Source organism: Poecilia reticulata, chromosome 6 (genome assembly GCF_904066995.2).
Source record: "Poecilia reticulata chromosome 6, P_reticulata-male-v2, whole genome shotgun sequence".
In the NCBI taxonomy this organism is placed as follows: domain Eukaryota; kingdom Metazoa; phylum Chordata; class Actinopteri; order Cyprinodontiformes; family Poeciliidae; genus Poecilia; species Poecilia reticulata.
In genome coordinates this window covers 3,777,874-3,794,911 of record NC_088835.1, presented here as the reverse complement: position 1 = coordinate 3,794,911, position 17,038 = coordinate 3,777,874, and the positions used below count along the sequence as shown (strand labels likewise).

Below are 17,038 nucleotides of genomic sequence, written 5' to 3'. Positions count from 1 at the left end.
TCTGAATTTATTGGTAAGTTTTGCTGCTAGTAAAAAAAAAACAACATTCTGAACTCTGAAGGTTCTTTTTAAGAAAGCATTAGTCAGAACTCAGTTTGGAAGGGAAAGAAATCAACTTGGAGAATGCTTTTGAACTTCCATCCATCCATCCATTTTCTTACACCCTTGTCCCTCAGTGGGGTCAGGAGGGTTGCTGGTGCATCTCCAGCTAACGTTCCGGGCGAGAGGCGGGGTCACCCTGGACAGGTCGCCAGTCTGTCGCAGGGCAACACAGAGACACACAGGACAAACAACCATGCACACACACACTCACCCCTAGGGGCAATTTGGAGAGGCCAATTAACCTGACAGTCATGTTTTTGGATCATGGGAGGAAACCGGAGTTCCCGGAGAAAACCCACCATGCACAGGGAGAACATGCAAACTACATGCAGAAAGACTGGGGCCGGGAATCGAACCCAGAACCTTCGTGCTGCAAGGCAACAGCTCTGTGTAGCCCGCTTTTGAACTTGAACATGGTAATTCACAATTTGTGAATTATCATGTTTTCTGCTGCTTAGACTGAGAGAAAACTGCTTCTTAGCTTGAGTATAATTAGGTGGCATCCTGGAGGAGATCAGAGGTTGCTCAAACTGTACATGGAATTAAATATTTATGAAACCCTTGAATGTTCGTGGACATGCTCCGACTTTTGTCAAGTGCATGAAATGAACTTTGGGTTATTTTTTGTTCTCTTAAATTGGAAGGTAATTACAAAATTTGTCATTATTAGTTTGATAGTAATATCCAGATTCGTCCAGCTGGATTGCAAAGTAGATCTGAATATTACAGGTCATTAATGTGTCACAGTGATTTTTCTCTGCTTTCTGTCTTTCAGCTGGTATCTGAATAAAGTCACCTAATGTGCACATTTAAATGCTTCAAATGAATTATGGGTCTGATTTTCTTCTTTTTCTCCTCTGTCTTTTTGAAGTTCAAAGCGAAACCCTGAACTCTTCCCTTGACATGCAGTATTCACCAGTTTTCATTAAACTGACAGTCTTTGAATAAGGGAATGTTTTCCCCTCTTTGACTTTTCCTGCTTAATGCTGCAGATTTGTTGACCTTGTGTTGTAGTGTTGTCTGCAGGACTGAAGGAAGATGTCAGTGAGTAAACGGCTATCAGTCCCTCTAATGGCAAATAGATAAGAGTGTCCTTGATGGACTGAGCAGCTGTTACTACGTTTACACAATGTGGTATAGTTTTTATCTGATATTGGTGCCTGTAAAAGAAATAGTGTAGCACTGGCCCACCTCAGACTGCTTGCTTGTAGTGACCTGACTTTACAAACAGGTTTAAGCATGTTTTTAGCAGGAATGTGAAGTTTCATATTGAACAAGCTTTTTGAGGCTTTCCCCCAGTCCTGTTGTCTTTCAGATATACAAACTTGTCCTCTTCAGTATGCTTTTTCTGCCTCTTACAGCAATGGTACACAATCTCCATGAGAACTGTGTGTGTTTGGCTGACTGACAGACTGGACCTGCGGCTCCACATTTACCAGCTGAAAGTACTCATCAGGATTGTGAAGGTAAACAAAGTCTTATAAATTAGAGCAAACTGTGCAGACAATCTCTGCATGGATACATACTTCTGTCTGCATTTAAACATTAATTTCTTAACTTTTCCAATAGTCCTGAGCTAGTAACTAATCCAAGAGGCTCCAAGACCAAAATGGGTTTACACCTTCTTAGAAAAAAGGATCTTCAATTACACAGTGGGTCTAGAGTGTTTAAGAAGAACTAGCTCAGCTCACAGAGGTTAAAACATGTTTATGTCTGAGCTGAAGTCACACTTCTGACATGAACTAGTTCTCATTCATTTATCAGGTTTTTTAATAAAATGAAATCATTAAAGATGGTCTGTTATGATTTTTTACATTAGTTCAAATGTAGATAACCTCACCCACGTTTTCCTCAAAAAACTTTATTTAATATGTACATGCAAATTATCTGGAAAGCTGCTGAAAATGAGTGCAGTTTTGACTGAAAGTGTCTATTTTAGAGAATATTTGGAACTGCAGCAGCTTCCAGACCCCTGCTGGGTGGGCGCGCCTCCTTAATAAATTCCTGATTCTGCTTAAACATAGCAGCTGACAATGTCCTCATTTAAATAAGTTAAAAACAACATTCATGTTATTTCACCTTTACTGCAATGGTCAGAGAAAAATCAGCAAGCTGGTTCTCATGGTTACGACACAATTGAAGTGAGGTGGGTAGACCACAGGTGATTTTTTTCCTCTGCCATGCTTTTTCATCATGCCATTGTTCTGGACAATTTGTTGGAGTTAACACATTTCATTTCACATGAAACACCAAGTAAAGTACAGACTGCAGGCTACTGGTACTTGCCATTACACTGTCTAATCCAGTGTAATGGCAATTTACAGACTAGGAAAAAGTGTCATGATTTTTGACATTGCCTGCAAATCTGCACCTCCTGTCCTTGACACTCCTGCAACATTTGGACGCATCACTGCTCCACAAAAAACTGAATCAAATGAATTGTTCAAGTTTGCAGAACTTAATGAAATTTTATTCAGCCATTTTATTTAGGTGTGTTGGAGCAGGGATGCATCCAAATGTAGCAGGATAGTGACTCTGCTGACTCTTTTCCTACTACCTTCCAACTTGTCAAAGCCTGATATTTTTTAGTTAAATAAAAAAGTTGATGAGGGTTCCAACATTTAAACAGCTTCTAAACGATGAGCAACCACTTTGACATCTTCCAGTCCGGTTTCCATGGTTACCACTGCCCTCATCAAAGTGTTTAATGGCATTCACAGAACCAGCACTGTGGATGAACCACAGTGCTGGTTCTACACTATTGACCATGACTTATTACTGTAGCCACTGGGTCAGACTCTCTGGACTAGAACTCAGCTGGTTTGAATCTTACATAAAGAACAGGATTTCTTTGAGTCAATATATAACTTCTTATCAAAGCAGACAAAAGTCACATGTGGGGTACCTCAAGGTCCTGGGACACATCCTGCTTGATATCCACTGACTTCCTGTAGCCCAGAGAATAGACTTTTTTATACTTGTGCTAGTTTATAAATCACTGAAAGGCTTATCACCAATCTTAATTCTTTTTTTTTTGTTTGTTCGTTTTTTCATTGTGTTTTGTTTTTTTCATGTACTGTCTTACGGAAATGTGCAATACTCATAAACTTGACTAATCAGATCTTCATCAGTGGACTGAAGAGGACCTCTCTGAAAATGTAACCTCACCCAGATTATCCAAGATTTGTCTGCAGCTTGAGGACAGCGGAGGGGAAACGTGAAGGCAGAGACACAATGTCGAAACTCCACACAGGAGCCTCAGCAGACCCAGATGTTCAAACCTGAGTCTTTGTGTGACTAAATAGTGGCTCTTCGTTTTGAGCAATTCATAGAAAAAAGTCACAACTGACAATGGAGGCAGTGAGAAAAAAATTACGCAAATGAAGCCGCACTGAAGTGACCTTGAAAGCAGCTGTGAGAAGAGGCGCGAGAGATGAAAGCGAAAACCGCTGAAATGCTTTTTGTCTTTTTATAGTTTGGTAGTTTAAGTAGAAACCAATGAGACTCGGAATGATAATAGCTCCCTACTGAAAGTAAAAATCCCTGAGACACTTCACTCTGCCTTCCTGGTTTAACACACAAAAAAGCCTCTGAACGTCCTTCATCCTCCATCTTCCAGCTTTTATCCTTTCACACAGTGAATAGCAACTACCTCCTTCTGCTCTCTACATTTCTCACATGCTCTCTTATTTCTTCCCTTTGCCTATTTACCCATCTTTCTTTCTTGTGTCTCATCAGAAGACCTACCGTGACTTCAGGCTGCAGGGTGTGCTGGATGACACGCTCAACAACAAGAACTATGAGACCGTCTACAACCGGTTGACGATGGAGGAGGCCACAGCAGCAGTCAAGGCAGGTGATGGCCTGCAGGGCATCAGCATGAGAGACAGTGATGAAGAGGACAGCTAAACCCAGACATACCTCCAGCAGCCTCTCTGACGTCTCACTACTTTGTTTTAAACTTACTTAGTAGCTCACACCAAACTTGACATATCATGAAATACTTGGAATGAATTTACAAAATGAATGTTATTTGGCAATGTGTCAACTTCCTAATGTTAATCTGCTTGTTTTGAATAATTTTAAGGGAAAATGGATATCCATGTAATTCTGAAAAATATTTACACTATGTCAAGACTGAACTCTGAAGTGTCCATTTTCCATTGAATATTTTGACTAATCAAACTTACCACATAACAAAAGGTGTTTAGTGTTTAGTATTTTTTTTCCAGTTGTAGCAATGCTTCTGATCACTTTATTTTATACTGGTGCAATCTGTTTATTTCCCTAAAGAGCTGCCACTTTTGTCAGGAAAATTCATCTGGAAATTGCATTAAAGACTGTCCAATATTCTTTACACGTGCTTTTAGTGGAGGTAGTGTGGTAGGTAGTGTGGTGCTGTGTATCACAGGAGAACAAAGGCCCTGCATTGTTGGAGTTAAACTGCAGAGCAATATGAGGATGAATTTGTCAACCTTTACTATTAGGGAGCGACCTTTGACCGTCACAGCGGCTTCACCAGAGGCGGCCTCTGGACTGTGGGAGTGGAGGCAGTCCCAACCTCAACCCCACTGAACCCCTGAGATCAGCTTGGCGTTTTTGTCAGATTGACAAATACAACCATGCTGACTAAGTGATAAATGCTGCTGCAGAATGTGTGTGACCAAGCTGGCACCCTGAAGGCAGGGTGATGGGTTACTTTGGTTGTGTACATTTATCTCATGCACTGTTGATAGAACCTGTTAAAGAAATAAATTGATAGATGGCCAAAAATACTTTTTCACCAGACGTCAGTCATCAAGGACACCAAACAGGGTCGCAGCATAATGAACCTTACTAAGCTCCGCCCAGAAACGCCCCTCAACAGCCCCACGTGACTGCATCGCTCACAAACAAAGCCTCGCGGGACTTAGTTTCTATGTCTAAACATGGCGTATTTTGTTTCAACTGACTCTCTACAGAGTATTTCTAAATCGATTAGTGTTGGATTTCTGCCGGATTTTCAAAAAATATCAGCCACGACAATGGACAGAGGAACCAACAAGTTCATGTCATCTTTTTTGGACGACATCAAGTTTTTTGAGCCACGGGATGCCTCCAACATTGTGCGCATCACAGCTAAATGCTACCGATCGACGAGGAAAACAGCAGATTCTCACACCCTCAGCGTAAATATAGATGTGGACAAGATCACTGATGGCTATTGTTCTTGTAAGGCTGTGGTTCTTAACCTGGGTTCGATTGAACCCCAGGGGTTCGATGAGTCGGTCTCAGGGGTTCGGCGGAGCCTCTGCCGCGGAGGTAAAGACACACTTGTGTAAAGTCGTGATGACGCCCCGCTTTGCCATCACTTGCTGCAGAGGATCACGTTACATTGCTTGGCCAATCAGAGCTGCGGAGGAGCCCTGATTGAAGGAGCTCCACTCTCAGCATGGATTTGAACTTTTGTCTTTAATTACTTTAGCAAAGCTCACAGTTTTTACCAAATTCTATAGTCTAAATCTGCTCCTTAGTCGCATCTTTTCGGGGTTGGTACTGCCTCTAGTGGCGTGGGGGAGGTTACACAACTAATATAATTACATTACTAAATCAGAATACCGCAAAGTATTTTGTGTGTCGGGGGGGGTTGGAATAAGAAGGGTTCGGTGATTCGGTACATCAAAAAAGGTTAAGAGCCATTGTTGTAAGGTAAGTCGGGCATTCATGGTTTAGAGGGTTACTTTTGAAATGACTGATTTCTGTTGTTTGCAAATGTTTCAGTGTGCCTAGGCCTGATACTCGGTACTAGCGTGGCTAACACGATTACAGTTTAGTAAAAAGCCTTTTCAGGTGAAATAAAATCTTTAATGTATGTCAGATACGGTACACATTGCATATTGATCTGTTCAGCTAACGTAAGGCTGTAACAGACAGGCTTCAGGATGTAGAAGTTGTATCGGTACTGTCATTATGCTGTACTTGGCTAAGAATGTTTTCATAATGGATGTGTTTATTATTGACTTTATTTTTTTCATTCACTAAACACAAAGAAAGCAAAGCAATAATACTTACGCCAGCAGACATTTTGTTCTTATTGTTCCTATGACGGTTGAGCTGCAAATGTGGTCGTGCACAAGCTTTGATCCAAGCAAGGCATTCCATTTCAGATTTTGGAAATCTGTGAATTTTAGTTCCACAAACACAATCAGGATACCTGACATCACCTGTACAGATACCCCACTGACAGTGGAGAACCATTCTTTTTCGAGTCCTGATGCAAAAACTTTCTGTCGGTCTAGTAGTCCACAATGTACATTAGCGTGAGTTTGTGAGCCGGTAACCCACGTGATAGCTGCACTGTGATGTAAAATGGGCATTAGCCAATGAAACGCAGACCCTGTGGTAAGGTCCATGAGCTGATTGGTATTCGCAGAGAAGATCTGGCAAGTTTTTCACGATCCTTGCAGTTCAACCAATAAATGAATTGTCGCCACAAATGTGTCACAATTTGAAGGGAACTAAACAGCCTTTCCAGAAATATTAAATTCATTACAAAGAGTCATTGTTACAACAAAGAATTACTTTTGACAAAACATACATTTCCTTACTTTTTTGCAAAAAATCCTGTTTTTTGGGACTGAACCTAACAAAGTAGTTGAAGTGCTTAAACCATTCTAGGTATTTGTTAAAGTTGCTTTGACACCTAATCTTAAATAAATGGTGAGCGAGACTATTGAGAAGACTTTTGGATCTGAGCTGGCAGCGATCGCTTCAGTGTCCGACCAGATCACTTATGTGTGTGGATGCAGAACAGATCAGGAGTCCAATTCAAAATTCACTCTCTATGTAGCAAAGCTGCCAGAATGTACATACATGTGTGTGTGTGTGTGTGTGTGTGTGTGTGTGTGTGTGTGTGTGTGTGTGTGTGTGTGTGTGTGTGTGTGTGTGTGTGTGTGTGTGTGTGTGTGTGTGTGTGCTTTCTGTGAACAAAGCAGAATAATACAAGCTAATTAGAACCACAGTTCCAACATAAACTGAGATAAAGCAAAGCTGTACTTAAATACACTATACAGCTAAATAAACCGGCATCTTACTTCTGACTAAACTTAAAGTATGATATTATGAATTACCACACATCGAACAGCCGAAGTATAAATGTGTCAGTAATAACATTGTTATGACCGCCGCCTATCAGAGCTTCATTTAGGTACAAAACAGTGAGATAAACTCCCAACAAATCAACAAAACACATTCATGGCCCAACAGAAACATGAATGCATGAATGATCACATTAACTCCCGGGTTTACCGACGCACACACGGTCAGTCATTGGGCTGCTTTCTTTCACTACTTTCTTCTCTGCAGAGGCTATCAAGCTGCACACCTGTGTTGCATTCAGGGTGCATAGGAAATCCCATGCACAGCCATATCCGTTTGTTCAAAGACTATAGCTAAAATGTCAGTTTCTCTTCACTCACAACTTAGTGTTAGAACTCTGAGATTAGAACTGGACCAGTTTCATGATTCCATGTAAAAATCATATCACCATTTTCTGTAGCCCAAAGCTTAATCAGTTACAGGAACTAGCACCAGAACCAAATCAGCACCTCAGTTTCATATTTTTCAGTTAATGTACCTATCCAGAACTTGGCAGATCATATTTAAATATTACTTGCTTTGAATCTATTATTGGATTGGCATGACCTTCTTACTCTCTCCAGTATTGTACTCATTTTACATTTTGGGTTAGTCACAACCAGGGGTGAAAGTAGTTTTAAATTCTTGGGGATACTACAACAACAAAAAAAGTATATATATATATATATATATATATATATATATATATATATATATATATATATATATATATATATATATGGCATGGAGTGCATCCCAGTTTTCCATGTCTGGCATATAACCATTCATTTTAGCTTTTAAACTGGTTCTATTGATCCTGTGTCCAGACAGAGGGATAATCAGTAGCCCAGCATCATGACCTGTTTGTTCTGAAGATCCTGCAGCTTCCACTTCTCTTCCTAACATGGCGCCTCCTCACCCTGACTCTCATACTGATAGGAGGAACCACAGAGCTCTGTTAGGTTAAAGCTCATCTTCTGAAGTTGGGATATTTTTCCCCCAACAGGTTCCAGAGGAATCACCTCAAACCAGATGTTGGACTGGATTTTATTTCACTGTCATTTGTGAATGTTAAAACCTCATTTTAAATAGTGGAGCTGTAAAGGTTGAAAAAAGGTTATCATTTTAGAGAAAGTCTCATCAACATCAATATTTCCACTAAATAAGAGCCAAAAAAAATTTGTTTGATAAAGGACAAGCCTCTCAGACTCGGAGCTCAAAGCACCAAACTATTTTTTTATATTAGACAATTAATTTAATTTCACATAATTATCGCGGTAGAAGCCATTTGTTTGTTAGATACTTAATGTAACATATTTATCGTGTTTGATGTTGTAAATGACGTATATTCACAAAGAACGAGGTAATTAGTCCAAGTTTGTCGTTTATTGAAAGTTCAGAAATTACAGCAGCTGTGATGAACCAAGGCAAAAGTAAAAAAAAGGTAAAACCTGAACAGGTGATCAACTCTAAACCACTCCGAACTTTTTACTCTCCGTCTGTCATTTAAGCACAGCGGTTGCCATGACAACCTCCTGCACTCCACAAGCCGACCAGAGATTACTTTAAAAACATAACATTCAGTCCGTTACAATATTAGGTTTTCAGGCTTGATATTTATTTTGCGATCATTAATAAGCCTCCCTGAACACAGTGGTGGTTGATTAGTTCATTTTAAACTCCTGCTCTGTTATTTTGGTAATGGAACCGAAACGCACAGAATTGCGCAACACCTTGTTGAAACAATAATTACTGAGATTATTGTTGTTGGGTCATTAATTTTAGCACGTTTTGTTGATGTTTTTGTTGTTCTTTAATAAAGTTACGAACGTTTTGATAAGGAGTCAGAGGACGTGCTGGTCTCAGTGAACTGGCGGCGTTCAGTTTGTCACCTAATGCTGAGATCCACTGAAAACCTTCCGCGATCGACATGTTGCACCGCTGCTCTAGCAAAGCACGAACAGTTCAGAAACAATATGAAATGAGAAAAAAGTTATTTATTAACCGATTAAGTCGTGTTTTAGATCGTTCTTGAAAAACTAATCAGTCATGACTGATTAGTGGGTGAACTCACAGCTGCACAGTGAATCCATTGATTCTTTACAGCAGACAGCCGCTCCTCTCTCTTGCAGGTACTGCGTACCCCCACTAAACCTTTTAGGGGTGCGCAGTACCTGACCGTACCCCCTTACTTTCACCCCTGGTCACAAGGTCATAACATCTCTGAGCTGTGAGGAAGGGATGAGGTTGGATGATGACTGTGACGTAGTGATATGATGCAAAGTGAATAAAGCAGCACCGTTTGTGGGCACAGCCAGAACAGAGACATGTGATGGCCCTCCTGTTTCTGTCTAATCAGAGAAATAAGTCAAGTGACTGTCTTGTAAAGTACCTTGAAATATTTGTTGTGAAATGGCATTAAATTCAAATTGATTTGAATTTAATTGTATTTTAGGTGTTACAGCTTCTAGATGCAATTGATCAATGTGGCGTCCAGCACTGCTCATACAATCACCGCCTGGTCACCATCATATCACACTGATTCTAGCTGCAGCAGTGCAGCCCCATGCTGGCAGGCCCAGATCTGCATGCAAGTGTCACGTTATATATATTAAGTGTTCTAAAAACAAAGTTCTGGATTCACCTCATGAGAATCTGAAAAGCATTCCTGCAGACATGAATGTCTGTGATCATATAAGTGGTTTTAGGATGTTTCACCAGTATCATTATGGTGGGTAATCTCAACTCTGAAGTATCTATTTTTTCCCCATCGACCTAGTGTGTCAAGGTCAATGTCAAATTTATTTATATAGCACTTTAAAACAGGTATAAAACTGCACCAAAGGGCTGTACAAGAACGACAACACACATGACAAAACAGAGCACAAAACAATACATCAATGAAATGCCAAAAAGTAAAAATGAGTTTTAAGAAGCGATCTAAAATGATCCAGGCTGTGGGCAGATCTAATCTGGAAAGGTAAGTTATTCCATAAAACAGGAGCAGCAACAGAAAAAGCTTTCCTCTCCTTTCCTCTTAAGTCGAGTCCCAGGAAGTAATAACTGATTATTTGATCGTAAAGTTCTGGACACAGACCGGAATTTTAAAAGGTCCCAAAGTGTGTGTGTAGGTTTCCTTCAAACTTGCATTTTATTGGTCAAAGTTAACAACAAAAGCATGTGAATAGCCAATAAAGTCTGGTCCATTAATCAGCTGTGAGTTCCCCTCTGTAAACATGCTGAATTCAAACAAAAATGTACCATTTTCAAAACCTCCCAAACTTCTGTTTAAAGCACCAGGCACTTCATGACTCTATGTATGTTTGTCATTCACGCAAAAAAAAAAAAAAAAAAAAAAAGTAATAATAATCACTATTTTCCCAGATACTTACCATTTTTTGATGTTTCTGCTCTGGTGACTTGTTCCTGATTTTGAATTATGAACAAACAGAATGTAGGATTTGTAATAGCTGTTTTGATGGAGTTGTTGAGGAATGTAAATCCAAGGTTTAACAGTCTTTGTTTTATCTGTTTTTGAATTTATTTTGGTGTGACTTCTTGACTGAGAATTCAAGCTTGTGTAGATGCCAAACCTGCTGAAACATTCAGTTTGGAATGATGTCCTGTTGTATCCTTGTTAACACACTTCTAACGTATTTTTGGTTAAGTTCTAATGTCGACCTTCTGAAGTTATTGCTAAATTCAGAAGACCATTGTGGGCTTTCTTTTCTTCTCGCCAGCAGACCTGTAGCTCAGACATAAGAACTTGGCAGAATTTCTCCCCCTGATTTATACTCTGACAGATCCCTGTGGTGGCTTCTGTGAGATACAAAAAGTCTGCTAGAACAGATTCAGTTTATCTATATAGCTTACATCTTTCACTATTAAAGACAAAAACTAGTGATCAGTGAGAAAGCATTCAATGCATTCTCACTAATAGTGTTTCATTATTTCTTTATGATTATTATTATTATTATTATTATTATTTTATTATTATTATTATTATTATTATATAATGTTCCGTACGTTTTACAAAGTTCTACTACTTCTACTATCTTTCACTAATTGTACTAATTCATATATCAAAATGTTCAGCTTCTTCTGGAGATTTATGCTATGACTTTTGGTAAACTTCACTATTGTACTTTTTGAAATAATTGCCCTTTTGTGCAAATCTTTTGCCCCTTGAAATACAGGTGGAATTCACTAACTGTCATCCATTACTAGAGTGTTCACTCTAGTAACTGCCGTTTTTGAACTTTTTCTGCTTTTTTACAAGCAAAATTATGCTGTTCATACATATTTCACTGTACTTTATGCATTGAAATGTAGCCACTAGTGTCTACTTTATGGAATTATTCCTATCATTGCTACAAGTCTTACTGTTTTCTGTCAAACTCCTCTGGAGTACAGCCATGTCACACTTTCTCCTATTCTTTCAATGTAATTGTCTATCATGCTCTGTTTTTATGCATTCTGCTTGTCTACTTTTCTGTTTGCCTTCTGGTTCTACTGGTTTTACTATCTTTTAAGATCTTCTACAATCTTTAATCAATTTTAGCAATTCATATATTAAAATGTTCAGCTTCTTCTGATCCTTTATGATTTTTGTTTAGCTATTTTGCTCCTTCAAATATTTCTAGTTTTTCTGCTTCCGCTAATTTAAGCTTCTTGCTGTTTCCCTATTCAATTGTTTCAACTATTTCTGGGTTTGCACTAATTTCCTGTTGTGCTAATTATGCTCTTTATTAAGCTCTGTTTCACTTTTTGAAACAGAGCTTAATGTATATTCGCACATATTTCATAGCCTAAAAGATTTGAAAAAAGCCGGTTAGCGAGTTGCTAACATGTGAACAAAATGGCAGTTCTGGTTTGCAGCTGATGCAGGCTGGAAACTTCCTCTTTCTTCAGGAAACCAGCTCTTCCTGTTCCATGACTCTCTTTCTGCCTGACTATGATTTTTTTATGATTAAATAGAAAAAAGTAGAATTAAAGCAAAGTTTGCAGGACACAATAACAACAAACACAACCAGATTCATTTTCTTACCGTCTGACTCTACTGTTGGGTCTTAATGTCACCTGTCTAATTATTTGTAAGGTAACTTCATTTATTGTGACTATTAAACTAAAATCTCCAGCATGGGGAAGTGGGATGAGCTCGACTTTTCTCGACATTACTCCTGTCTGTTGCAGGCAGCCAATCAGAAATCACGGAGTCATAAACATGGAAGGGAATCCCAAACAAAGAACAGCTGACAGGTGTCTGGTGGACATTATAGAGGGGAGACTGCAGTTGATATGTGGAAACAGCGTGAATAAATGATGACAATAAAAGAATAACTTTCATTGTCATTATATATATATATATATATATATATATATATATATATATATATATATATATATATATATATATATATATATATATATATGCTGCTTTTACAATTTTTTACCTTGTCTACTTTTCTTTATGCCTTCTATTTCTGCTGGATTTACTCTCTTTTAAGGTCTTCCGCAATCTTTAATCAATTTTAGTAAATCATATATCAAACTGTTCTACCTCTACTGTTCCTTTATGCCTTTTTGTTTTGCTGTTTAACTTCTTCAAATATTTATGGCTTTGTAATAATCTCTGCTTCTCCTATTTTATTCTTTTTCCTATGTTGCTATGTTTCACTGTTCCAACTGTTTCAACTATTTCTGATTTTATGCTGATTTCTGCTTCTGCTAAATGTATACTTTTTGATTTGTTCCACTGTTCAATTGTTTAAACTATTTCTTTTTCTTCTGCTTTCTTTGACTTCTTATGCTTTTCTCTACTTTTTCTTGCATTTCTGCAGCCGACATTCTGCAAATATGCATTCTCACGGCTGTTTCTCTAGGAACAGCTATTTTTCTAGTCAGTGAGAATTACTAGTGTTTCTGTTTCTCTTTATTATTTTTTAATGTTCCGTACGTTTTACTGCGCTTAACTAATTCCACTATCTTTCACTAATTGCACTAATTCATATATCAAAACGTTCAGCTTCTTCAGGAGAATGGTGCTATGACTTTTGGTAAACTTCACTATTGTACTTTTTGAAATAATTGCCCTTTTGTGCAAATCTTTTGCCCCTTGAAATACAGGTGGAATTCACTGTCATCCATTACTAGAGTCTTCACTCTAGTAACTGCTGTTTTTGAACTTTTAATGCTTTTTGACAAACAAAATGATGCTGTTCATACATATTTCACTGTAGAGAAATAATTTATGCATTCAAATGTAGCCACGAGTGTCTACTTTAATCATTACTATTATTGCTACAGGTCTTACTGTTTTCTGTCAAACTCCTCTGGAGTACAGCCATGTCACACTTTCTCCTATTCTTTCAATGTATTTTTCTCGTGTGCTCTGTTTTTATCCGTTTCTATGCATTCTGCTGGTCTACTTTTCTGTTTGGCTTCCACTTCCACTGGTTTTACTACCCTAACCCTTACCCTAATTCAAATCACCAAACCTGTGATTATTGCTCAAATGGAAAATGACAACCCAAACAAGTGAGAGGTTCATATTGAAAATGAGAAAACAATTAAAATTACTGGATGTTGCTGTGCAGAAGAGGATCATCAGAGCAGATATAAGAATGAAACAATAATTTCACAACAGAAAAATATATATATTATATATGTGTGTGTGTGTGTGTGTGTGTGTGTGTGTGTGTGTGCAATTAGTGACATGCGGTGAGGTTCACAGCTGGTGAGGCTATGAACCTTTTGTGCTGTGCTTAACAGCAAAGGGAGAAACTATTAAAGTACAACTCAAAACCACGTCTTTCTCGTTCTCTGTATCAGCGCAGCTACTGAATGGTGAGATCGTTGTTCTTTCAATGTATTTTTCTCTTGTGCTTTGTTTTTATCTCTTTCTATGCATTATGCTTGCCTACTTTTCTGTATGTCTTATACTTCTACTGGTTTTATTATCTGCTAAAGTCTTCTGCAATCTTTAATCAATTTTAGAAATTCATATATCAAAATGTTCTGCTTCTTCTTATCCTTTTTGATTTTTGTTTTGCTATGTTTCACTTCTTCAACTATTTCTGCTTTTGTACCGATTTCCGTTTTTGCTAATTTCCGCTTTTTGCTGTGTTGCTATGTTTCACTGTTCAACTGTTGTGTACCAGGGGTGTCAAACTCAATTTCACCGAGGGAAACTTCAGCACATTGGCCCTCCACGGGCCACATTGACAGTAGAAATCAGGAGTTCCCAGGTTCAGTCCTCCAGACTGCAACTTTTAGATGCATCCCTGCTAAAACACACCAGACAAAAGGCTGACTTCCCTCATTAGCAACAACTCAGTTCTGTAGAGGCTGATAATGAGTCTATGGTCCAGGTGTGTTACAGAAGGAACGCATCTAAAGTTGCAGATTGTAGCTCTGGAAAACTAGACTTGGGCAGCCCTAGCATTAATGTATGAAAATACATAAATTAAAATAAATTAAACACCTCATATTGTTAAATAACTGATTTTATGTATTGAAGTTTTAAATATTACATTTAAGTTTGCATGGATGTAAAATTACTGCTGTTTAAAAATTACAATATTTAAATGAGTGTTTAAAGGTAAGCAAACGAATAATAAAAAGTTTTGATGTTAACTCTCAACTTCAGTCACAAAACTTTTTTTTATTACACAACCAACATGTATTTCACATAACAAAACAATTAGGTGACGTTTTGCCTGTCATTGAACGCAAAGCTGATCCCTCTTCACCCTGACACAGAAGTCGCAGCGTATTTGACCCGTTATTTTTTTAAACGACCAGAAAATTGAAAGCCCGTCGGTCATTTGACAGGTTCTAATTAACATCCTTGACTGGTTCACATGGACAGACATTATAGACTTTACGCAAAATTTTTATCTCGGAGGCAACTGAAATCAATTAATAAAAAATCCTTTCTGAATATCATCTCATGGACTCTGAACTAAATGCGTCTTTCTGACCGGGAGCTGACAGCGTGTTGAAGAGTTATGGACCGGACGCTTTGGAGCGTCTGGTTAGGAAGCGCATTCAAAACCTTTGGTTGAAACGGCGCGTTAAATTCAAGCCTCCATTACAGACCAGAGAAAACTAAAGAGAATGCAACGTTGTGTTGATCCATTTGAGGAGCCGGCAGTTTGTCTTGAGGAAATAAATGACCATGCAGAAGTTAATTAGACTGTAACATGCGCAGTCCGCTGCTCAACCACTGCGGACGCGGCTGCGCCGCTGCAAAGAATTCAAAACCGCTGGAAGTAACTCATCCAGAGGATTTAACAAATAGAGCCTTGGTGCACGTTACCCAGGAGAGCGGCGCTCTGGAGGAGCTGCAGACGGAACATCTGTCCGTTTTGGAGAAGCGAAACCACGCAAAAAACAAAAAGCGCACACCGGACCACGCAGGGTAAAACACTCCCAGGGTTCAGTTGGTGTGTTTGGATCAGACAGATCCAACTGACTGATGAATTAGCGCAGTTTTCTGCAGATGGGGACCAGGAGGAAGTGGTTCAGACCCCAGCGCGTCAAGTGATGCTAATTTAAGTGAAGTCGCTTAATTTAATTTATTAAAAGTTATTGAGGCCTCAGTCAGTGGTTTTTGTCACTACGGAGAAAAATGTAGATACATTTATCTGCTTAATTTGTGATGTACGGAAGCGCATTGCTATCACGCAGGAAAAAAAAAATTCGAGTGCTATCACGTTATAACGTGATACATATCACGTTATAACGTGATACTATCTTGTTAAAACGTGATACATATCTTGTTAAAACGTGATAGTTATCTTGTTAAAACGTGATAGTTATCTTGTTAAAACGTGATAGTTATCTTGTTAAAACGTGTTATGTATCTTGTTAAAACGTGATACGTATCTTGTTAAAACGTGATAGTTATCTTGTTAAAACGTGATACGTATCTTGTATAAACGTGATAATTTTATGTCCAGGAAGTGGCGATATTATGCTAGGCTAGTACAGTGGCTGACATGAATTGGTCAGGTTTCCCTTCATGTTTGGTCTACACGGATATGGATGCTGCTTTGCACTGTGGTTAAAACCATTAATAGCTACTCTTAGCAGGATCCTACACAGAACGGGGCTGCACAGAAGGAAACGTCAATTCGGTTCTCTAGCTGTGGCGGCGTTCCTGACTGTCTGGATCGAAGCTGAAGTTGGCTTTCGATTGTAGCTTCTGACTCGGGAAATGGCTAAAGAGCGATTAGAACGGAGGCTCAGATGTATTTGCTGAACATTTTCTGTTCAGATTTATTTTTTTTAACAGTACACTTGCTGAACAACGGCAACGGCTGTTCGTAACCAAGCAACCGAAATCAACAGAAGGCTAGATAGTGGCAAAAGACAAAACTAGATCCTGTTAAGCATTCTTCAAAATAAAAGACTTCCTCTCAAGTTAAAATGCATCCCCTGTAAGCCACAACAGCCAAACAGAAAGGCAGGTGCTCTAGGACAAAAAAATGAAAGAAAACAGAAAGCTAAAATAATAGCAAATATTGTAAATGTGATAGTTCATTTATAATGCATTCCAGATACAAAAAGGTTTTTAAATCTCTCATGTTTGAAGTTTCACAATTCAGATAAAGGTTTCACAAATCACAAACTAGGTTTGAAATATTCTGCCATTGGCGTAGAATAATCTACTCCAGATTTGAAGTGTCGATGTATGTTTGTTTTTAAAGCATATCAGGTGATTTCTTAACACTTGCATGTTAAATCTAATTCCATGATTAGTTACTTATTTACAGGGCTGCACAGTGGTGTAGTTGGTAGAGCTGATGCCTTGCAG

General features: G+C 38.6%; 1 protein-coding gene across 7 annotated transcripts in view; it reads left to right on the top strand.

Moving 5' to 3' along the window:
- The window catches only part of cadps2 (Ca++-dependent secretion activator 2), a 280,025-nt gene extending 275,566 nt beyond the window's left edge, over window positions 1-4,459 (top strand). For all 7 annotated transcript variants that reach the window (XM_081607676.1, XM_081607675.1, XM_081607679.1 and 4 more), the window contains 2 exons: window positions 1,464-1,568; window positions 3,841-4,459. In XM_081607676.1, coding sequence (XP_081463802.1) covers window positions 1,464-1,568; window positions 3,841-4,011 — 276 coding nt within the window. In that variant the 3' untranslated portion in view covers window positions 4,012-4,459. The remainder of the gene's footprint in view (window positions 1-1,463; window positions 1,569-3,840) is intronic.
- Window positions 4,460-17,038: the final 12,579 nt, after the last annotated feature.